Here is an 8,812-nt window from a genome sequence, read left to right as displayed (position 1 = left end):
GCTGGCTGTGTGTGAGCTCTGTGTCCTGGCTGGGCTGGGTGAGAGCCACGGCCGTGCCAGCAGCGTTTCCCCTGGGTTTCAGTGCTGCTGCTCCCAGCAGTGCTGCGTGTGCTGGACCCTCAGCCTGAGGCATGGGGCAGCACAGACCTGTCCCGGGCACGGGCCACACTGCACATCCAGACCCGTTCCTTGGCCCTCTTGATGTGCTCTGGCAGCGTGTCGGGGTGGGGGCTGGCGAGGCAGGAGCCACCCCTGTGACACAGCCCAGGCTCACACACTGCTCATGTTTAAAAAAACCAAACAAAACTAACAACCTTTTATTTGACAACGGAAGAACAAACAAGAAGATATTTACAGTAGTTTTTTTGCTCCATAAATTTAATCCCAATAATGTCTGCCCTCCCCACTGTTCTCTGGCCCAACCCCAGGGCAGCAACACCCGCTCCCCACACTCCTGCCCTGGGGGGGAAACCACTTTGGTTTGATGTGGGCAAAATAAGGGACTAAAAAGCCTCTCCCTCCCCGGCAGGAGGGAAGAGAAATGCAGGGGGCAATGTAGGGGATGGAGGGGGGCTACCTAGAAATAGGGGAGGGAGTCTTACAATCCAAGGCTTTCCCCAGAGTGGAGGCAGAGGGCAAAGGCTGGACAGAGCAGGGGGCTGGGGAAGGGGATGTTCACAGCCATGGGGAGCATCTGCCACGGTGCCGCAGGCCAGGCCAGAGCCCTCCCTGTGCTGCACGTGGCACCAGGGAGGGCACTGAGGCAGCAGCCGTCTCACAGGGCTCCCTGTGCCCCTGGAGAACAGGGTCTGAGGGAAGCACCAGACCCCCAAAGCAGCGAGGGCTTCTCCCTCACAGGCCCCAGTAGCACCCTGGTGCTGTCCCGTTCCCGCAGCACGGCTGGCTCAGGTGCCACAGCCCATGGGCTCGTTATCTCTCTAGTCATGCAACTCAACAATCGGGCTAATTACCCAAAATTAGTGTTTCTGGGGGAGGTAACGTGGCTGAGGACTTGCTGCTGTGCAACTCCAGCTCCATACCAGGGCCCACAGCGAGCTGTGCCCAGCCAGGCCCTGCCTCTGCTCCACGGCCAGTGCAGCGGGACCAGCCCAGCACGGCACGGCCTGGCAGAGCCATGGCACTCCTAGGCAGCCTGGCACGGCCCAGCAGAGCCACGACACTCCCGGGACAGCCTGGCACGGCACGGCCTGGCAGAACCACGGCACTCCTGGGACAGCCTGGCATGGCACGGCCTGGCAGAGCCACGGCACTCCTAGGCAGCCTGGCATGGCACAGCAGAGCCACGGCACTCCTGGGACAGCCTGGCACAGCACAGCCTGGCAGAGCCATGGCACTCCTAGGACAGCCTGACATGGCACGGCCTGGCAGAGTCATGGCACTCCTGAGACAGCCTGGCATGGCACAGCCTGGCAGAGCCACGGCACTCCTGGGACAGCCTGGCACAGCACAGCCTGGCAGAGCCATGGCACTCCTGGGACAGCCTGGCACGGCACGGCCTGGCAGAGCCACGGCATGCCCAGGACAGCCCCTGGGGAGACAACGGCCTGCACCGACTGTTGGAGGAAGGCACCACCCTGTGCCCTGCCCACACAGCGCCTCGTTCCAGAGGGTTTCAAACGGAACAAGGGAGAAGCCAGACGGGCAGTGTCAGAGCCCGAGCTGGGCACACACAGCTGCCGCTGGCACTGCTGCGGCCCCAGCGCCCCACACGCACGTGTCAGCGGCAGCTCGCGGGGAACGACGCCAGGGGAGGTGTGGAAATGCTTACAGAAGGGGGAGAACCCCCCATTCATAGCATACATCACAATGAAAGGGAAAACGGTTCAATGAGAAAGAAACCTGCTGGACAGCACCATGGAGATTCCACCGGCAGCATCCCAATCGCCCTGCAGCACCAGAGGAGGGTCCCGCGGGCCCTGTGTGAAACAGCTGCAGGCTTCACCTGTCCTCTGCCCTTCCCCGGCAAGGCAGGGCCAGCACGAGGCACCTCTGCAAACAAAGCAGGCGCAGAGGAGGGCTCAGAGAGCTGGGAGGAGACAAAGCCTCTCATCCGTGGTCCTTAAAACAGACACCAGTGTCTCTTCCTCTCCCTGAACTCGCCGGGCCCCTCGTTCGCAGGGGAGAGCGAAGGAGTCAGCAGGTTGTGTGAGGGGAGCCCCGCAGCAGCTGCTGGTCACGGCAGGGGGAGGCCGCGGAGCTGCCTCCACAGAGCCGGCGCGGGGCAGGACTCGCCACCCCCTGCAGCAGCCAGCCCGGGGGGCGCTATTTGGCGTCAGAGGCTGCCGGGGGCTCAGTCTGGGCCACGGGGAGCTGCCCGCTCTGCCGCTGCGACTCCAGCTCGGCCGCCTTCTGCAGGGCCACCTCCACCAGCAGCTGGAAGCTGCTGAAGTCGTCGCCAAAGAGCTCCGGGGGCGTGGGGGGCGGCGTGTTGAAGAGTCCGCTGGTGGGGCTGCCGGCCTCGGCCCGCGCCAGCAGGGCCACGGTGCTGCCGGGGGCTCTGGGCGCCGCGTCCGGCTCCGCTCGCCGCAGCCCGGGCGGCTTCTCCCAGTCGGGGCTGCGGGCGCTCAGCACCGTCAGGCCGCTGCCCAGCGCCTGGGCCGGGTGGCACAGTACCTGCGGGCACACCGACATGGACAGCACCTTGGAGGCGCCCGCGGCCGGCCCGGGAGGCACCAGCAGCACGCCGGGGCCGGCGCCAGCCGCGGCCCCCCGCAGCACAGCCGCGTCCCCGGCCTTGCCCCCGCGGCGCGAGATGGTGAACTGGTTGGGGTCCTTCCCGTCCTTGCGCAGCATGTCGGGCAGCAGCCGCCTCCGGGCATTGATGAACCAGTTGCAGATCTGGGGGGAGAGAGGGGCGCAGGGGCCGTGAGCCCGGGGGGCTGCCAGGCAGGCACAGTGCCCCCGGGCCCTGCGAGCAGCCCCCCGCGCTCCGTGGCTCTGCCCCCCGCAGCCCTACAGCTCCTTCCGTGGGGCTCTGGAGAGACAGAGCTGCTCCTGGCAGGGGCTGCCCAGCCACCCACGGAAACGCCAGCGCCGGCTGCTTCCTGCCCGGCTCTGCCTGCCTGCGGCGGCCCCTTCCTCCCTGCACCCACTCAGCCCCGCTCACCCAACCTGCCACAGGCTGTGTGTGGGTGCCAGACGGCTGGGCAGCAGCACTCAGGCCACACCAACCCCAGACATCGCTCCAGGCTGGGGCAGAGCGGCTGGAAAGCTGCCCAGAGGGAATGGCCCTGGGCGGGGGATGTCAACAGTGGCTAAACAGCAGCCAGCAGCGTACCCAGGGGAACAAGAAGGCCAGTGGCATCCTGGCTGAGATCAGCAGTGCGGTGGCAGCAGGAGCAGGGCAGGGATTGTCCCCTGTGCTGGGCCCTGGGCAGGCTGCAGCTCCAGGGCTGTGTCCAGTGCTGGGCCCCTCACTCACTGCTACTGAGGGGCTGCAGCGTGGCCAGAGCCGGGCACAGAGCTGGGGAAGGGGCTGGAGCACAAGGGGCTGGGGAGGGGCTGAGGGAATGGGAGTGTTGAGCCTGGAGAAGAGGAGACTGAGGGGAGACAAGAGCCCTCTCTGACACTCCCTGACAGGAGGCTGCAGGGACCTGGGGGTCGGGTTCTGCTCCCCAGTGACAGTGACAGGACAAGAGGAAACAGCCTCACATTGCCCCAGGGGAGGCTGAGGCTGGGGCTGAGGCACAACTGTTCCCTGAGAGGGGTGTCAGCCCCTGTGCCAGGCTGCCCAGGGAGCTGGGGCAGTGCCCAGCCCTGGAGGGGTCCCAGAGCCGTGGAGCTGAGGTGCTGAGGGCTGTGGGTCAGTGCTGGGCTGGGCAGGGTGAGGGCAGGGCTGGGACTGCAGCAGCTTCAAGGGCTTTAATAACCAAATGATTCTGTGATCTACAGATGGAAAACCCTAAAAGCCATCAGCCTGCAGAGCTGCAGCCACTCAGCCCCTGAGAGGGCACCAGGGATCAGGGCAGCACACGGACACCTTCCCACGAGGGAGGCTACAGCCAACGACAGGCTCTTGCAAAGACCTGCACCCCGAGAGGCAGAGCTTCACCTACACCTCTGGGAGCCCTTCAGAGAGACCACAGCCATCGCCTCAGTCTCAGCCGTGTATTGTTTCAGAATCTTTAAATTCTACATTAAGATAACTGCCTGGGAAACAGGAGAGAACCAGTCACGGGGCAACAGGAATGACCGATCCTTCCTAAATCAACAGCTATGTGAACTATTTCCCCCAGGGACAGAGGACTTGCCACAGCTTCCATCGCAGCAAGGTCTCAGCTGTCCTCTTTTCTGTCTTTAACAATATTTGGCATTCAGTGCCCTCAAACACACCAGTCTCACCCCTCTGCCCTTCCAGATACCCTCCCCCACAAGCCTTCGCCCAGTACCCTTGATGTGATGGTGTGATCCCACGGCCGTCAAACCCTGCGACCCCCAAGCAGAGGGATGGGCTCCCAACGAAAGCCCAACGCACACCACAGTGCTGAGAACGCCCTGGATGTGCCCTGTGCCCTGTGCCCCCTCCAGCACGTGGCTCCTGCGGAGGCGGCAGCGAGGGGCAGCGCCGTGACGGTGACACAGGGCACAGCGCAGGACGCGCCCCAGCTCCCAGGCACCAGGGCTGGGCCCCGGCACGGGCACACACCGAGCTGCGCCCGCGGGCAGCGTCTGTCCCCACCACCATGCCCGGGAAAGCCCATCCCCAGGGCAGGGCACGGGCCTGCCAACCTGCTGCTGCCCCAGAGGCCTTGCCAGGAGCAGGCACCGCTGCCATTCCCACAGCAGGGCACACTCAGCTTCGCCAGGGCTTCCCCAGCTCCCTGGCACCTGCAGCTCCCAGTCACTGCTCCCTGCTCCCAGTCACAGATCCCAGCTCCCAGTCACTGCTCCCTGCTCCCAGCCCCTGCTCCCAGTCACTGCTCCCAGCTCCCAGCCCGTGCTCCCAATCACTGCTCCCAGTCGCTGCTCCCTGCTCCCAGTCACTGCTTCCAGCTCCCAACCACTGCTCCCTGCTTCCAGCCCCTGCTCCCTGCTCCCAGTCACTGCTTCCAGCTCCCAACCACTGCTCCCTGCTCCCACTCACTGCTCCCTGCTCCCAATCGCTGCTCCCAGCTCCCAACCACTGCTCCCTGCTCCCAGTCACTGCTCCCTGCTCCCAGTCACTGCTTCCAGCTCCCAACCACTGCTCCCTGCTCCCAGTCACTGCTCCCTGCTCCCAATCGCTGCTCCCAGCTCCCAACCACTGTTCCCTGCTCCCAGTCACTGCTCCCTGCTTCCAGCCCCTGCTCCCTGCTCCCAATCACTGCCTCCAGTCACTGCTCCCTGCTCCCAGTCACTGCTTCCAGCTCCCAACCACTGCTCCTTGCTCCCAGTCACTGCTCCCTGCTCCCAGTCACTGCTCCCAGTCACTGCTCCCTGCTTCCAGCCCCTGCTCCCTGCTCCCAATCACTGCTCCCAGCTCCCAGTCGCTGGTCCCTGCTCCCAATCACTGCTCCCAGCTCCCAATCACTGCTCCCTGCTCCCAGTCACTGCTCCCAATCACTGCTCCCTGCTTCCAGTCACTGCTCCCAGTCACTGCTCCCTGCTTCCAGCCCCTGCTCCCTGCTCCCAATCACTGCTCCCAGCTCCCAGTCGCTGCTCCCTGCTCCCAATCACTGCTCCCAGCTCCCAATCACTGCTCCCTGCTCCCAGTCACTGCTCCCAATCACTGCTCCCTGCTTCCAGTCACTGCTCCCAGTCACTGCTCCCTGCTTCCAGCCCCTGCTCCCTGCTCCCAATCACTGCTCCCAGCTCCCAGTCGCTGCTCCCTGCTCCCAATCACTGCTTCCAGCTCTCAACCACTGCTCCCTGCTTCCAGTCACTGCTCCCTGCTCCCAATCACTGCCCCCTGCTCCCAGTCGCTGCTCCCTGCTCCCAGTCACTGCTTCCAGCTCTCAACCACTGCTCCCTGCTCCCAGTCACTGCTCCCTGCTCCCAATCACTGCTCCCTGCTCCCAGTTGCTGCTCCCTGCTCCCAGTTGCTGCTCCCTGCTTGCTGGAGGCCTGGCCCCAGCCTCCTGGGGCACCCAACCGGGCAGGGGGATGCTCAGATGGGGCCCCAGGGGAGGCTGGGGCAGGGGCTGAGCCTGGCACTCAAGGGGTCACATCAGCACCCATGGGACCCAAGCTGCAGCAGCTCCAGCCTTGCCGTGGCATGTCCCACAGCTCCACACAAACAGGCCTCTTCTGCCAAGACTGAGCAGCCCTCAGACATCCCAATGATCACCTCAGACTGCGAGAAACCCCATGGCAGCCCCCAGCAAGGCCTGGGCAATGCCATGGGGCCAAGACCCACTGCCTGGGGGGCACAGGGGCAGCCTCCTGGGCAGGCAGAGCAGAGGGTCTCATGGGGCAGATGCCCACCAGCACATGACCTTGGCCCCAAAGGGTATGGACAGACAGGCAGCTGCCAGCCCCACTGCCACAAGCCCCCAGACAGCAGGCACAGCCTGCCAGGGCAAGCCCAAAGTCCCACATCCCCAGACCCTGCTTCCCACACCGCCCTGACTCGGGCCCCCGAGGCACACCAGCCTCCCCCCACAGCAGCTGCTTGGACACCAATCTGTTGCACGGGCAGCACTGAAGGAACAGATTGCAATGACCAAGTTGTCCATGCCAGCCAGGGGAGGAACCAGCCCCACACCGGAGTCTGGGCCAAGATGCACGGCCAGGACCGCACCAAGCCACGGAGAAAGGAGCCAGAGGTGCAGAGAAGAGCTCAGCTGCAAACCCCTGGGCCCTGCCTGCTCCCCTGCACACAAGAGCTGTTTCCCACCCCACCGTGGCCCCAGAACCACAGAAGAGAGTGAAACCCCCATTCATCTCCCACCCCACCAGGCTGGGACAGGGAGCACGGAGCCCTGGGCACACAGGGCTGCCCTGCCCGGAGGCTGCTGGCACAGGCAGGTCCTTCCCACCTCCCAGACTGCACACGGGGAAAGCCAAAGCTCGAAGGAAACAGGCCTGTGCAGCCCACGGGCAGGCAGTGCCTCATGGGCACCCATCACAGCCCTTGCCCGGGAACAGGGCACAGGGGCTCCCCGGAATGCAGCCGGGGGACTGGGGCCACCTTGGTGCTGCTCCTGGCTCACCTGGGCTCAAAGCCCAGCCCAGCCCTCCCCCATCTCCTCAGATGAGTGCCCCGTGCCTGGCTCTGAGCGCAGGCAGTGTCTGGGGAGCAGGGTGTAGCAGTGGTCCCTGAAGCCCTCCCACCTCGGGGGGGTTTCACTAACAGGAGGACTTGTCTCCGTCCCTGTTCCTCCATCTTCTGGATGACCAGAAACTCTCTGCTCCAGGAAGGCTGGTCCCCGGGCTCAGACCTGCCTCAGAAGCAGGATGCCCATGGCTGTGCTGCCCTGGCATCTGCTCCCTGCCCCTCCTCACTGTCCTTCGCGGGGAAGTGGTTCCAGTGTGCCGAGTCCTTCGGGGTCTGTGCCGGGCTCCCCCGGGTCTGGGCTGAGCTCCTACCTGCAGCACGGAGAGGCTGGTCTGCACCGAGAGGCTGAGCTTCTCCTGCTCCGAGGGGTAGGCGTTGAAGCGGTGCTCGTACAGCCAGTCCCGCAGGATCTTCACGGACTCCTTGGGCAGGTTGCCCCTTCTCTTCCTCTTGCCGGCCTGAGACGGGTCCGGGGACGCGCCGCTGTCGTCTTCCCCGAGGTCACTGTCCGACATGGTGGAGCCGCCCGCGGATCTCTCCAGGTTAAAGCCTGGCGAGGTGGAAACCAAAGGGCGGGGATCAGGGGGGTCCGGCCGAGGGGGCGCGGGGAGGGGGGAACGCGGCCACAGCCCCCCCCCAGCGGCCCCGAACGCGGGGGGCGGCTCCCGCGCCGCTCGGCCGGCGGGAGGGACGGGGCAGAGACCCCCCCCCCGGGGGGCGGCGAGGCTCCGGGCACCGGCGGGGACAACGGCCCGGCCCGGGACAGCGCGGCGGGGCTCGGCCGAGCGGGCCGGGGGGTGCGAGCGGGAGCCGGGCGAGCGAGGGGAAAGTAGGCGGGAGGAAAACCTCAGCGGGAGGAAAGGCCGGAGCTGGGAGGTCCGAGTCGCTTCGGGGAGAAGGAACCACGCGGGGGTCATTGTGCGGCGGGGATGGAGGCGGGGGCGGCTTCCCCGCGCCGCTGTCACGGGCCGGGCTCCGCCGCCCCCCGCCCGCAACAGGTAGCGCGGCGCGGGGCCCCGGCGGCCGCGGGCACAAAGCGGGGGGAGGGGGCGAGCCCCGGCCCCGCGCCCCGCGGAGCGAGCGGCCAAGAAAGAGAGGCTGAGAACTCGCCCGCGGCCCCGGAGCCCCGCACACGGCCCCGACCCGGCCCCGACCACGCAAGCGAACGTGTGCCGAGTTGCGGAGCGGGCACGGACCCCCCCGCGCGCGCCCGCCCCGCCGCGCCGCAAACTTTTCCGTGCGGGGGCGGCCCCGGCCCGGCCCGTCCCGCACAAAGGCGCGGGGCCGCGCTCCCTCCCCCCCGCGCTGCCCGGCCCGGCCGCCCGCACCCGCCGGGACTCCATGTTTGCCGCCCGCCCCGGCTCCGCGCTTACCCCCGGGCCGCCGCCGCCGCCGCCGCCTCGGCCCTTGCATGGGCCGCGCCGGGGTCTCGCCGCCGCCGCCGCTCCGGGGCCGGGGCCGGGGGGAGCGGCGGGAGCCTCCCGCGGCGGCGGGGCGGGCGGCCGAGGCGCAGCGAAAAAAGTTTTGGGTGGGTGGCGGTGACAGATGCCGAGACAGAGTTCCCTTTGTTCCCGAGGAGGCAGGAACTCGGCCGGG

The 8,812-nt window shown here is 66.7% G+C and overlaps 1 protein-coding gene across 2 annotated transcripts; it reads right to left on the bottom strand.

The window, feature by feature from the left end:
* Positions 1-302: 302 nt before the first annotated feature.
* On the bottom strand, positions 303-8,659 carry TGIF2 (TGFB induced factor homeobox 2). Of its 2 annotated transcripts, none has more exons than XM_062009282.1 (3): positions 8,590-8,659; positions 7,528-7,766; positions 303-2,859 (listed from the first exon to the last, which is right to left on the bottom strand). In XM_062009282.1, the coding sequence occupies exons 1-3, from the start codon at positions 8,627-8,629 to the stop codon at positions 2,284-2,286; spliced, it is 855 nt and encodes a 284-aa protein (XP_061865266.1). In that variant the 5' UTR covers positions 8,630-8,659; the 3' UTR covers positions 303-2,283. The 2 variants fall into 2 exon arrangements, with proteins under 2 accessions (XP_061865266.1, XP_061865267.1); XM_062009283.1 differs by lacking the exon at positions 8,590-8,659 and adding an exon at positions 8,063-8,197.
* Positions 8,660-8,812: the final 153 nt, after the last annotated feature.

This window comes from Colius striatus, chromosome 16, assembly GCF_028858725.1.
Source record: "Colius striatus isolate bColStr4 chromosome 16, bColStr4.1.hap1, whole genome shotgun sequence".
Lineage (NCBI taxonomy): Eukaryota > Metazoa > Chordata > Aves > Coliiformes > Coliidae > Colius > Colius striatus.
This window is presented reverse-complemented; position numbering and strand designations above follow the sequence as displayed.

Bases quoted from the DNA above. Each gene is read 5' to 3' on its own strand.
- TGIF2 (XM_062009282.1), bottom strand. From the start codon at position 8,629: ATGCAAGGGCCGAGGCGGCGGCGGCGGCGGCGGCCCGGGG. The intron at 7,767-8,589 runs GTAAGCGCGGAG...CCACCTCGCCAG, and splicing joins GCGGCGGCGGCGGCCCGGGG to GCTTTAACCTGGAGAGATCC. The intron at 2,860-7,527 runs GTAGGAGCTCAG...CTCTCCCCCCAG, and splicing joins CCAGCCTCTCCGTGCTGCAG to ATCTGCAACTGGTTCATCAA.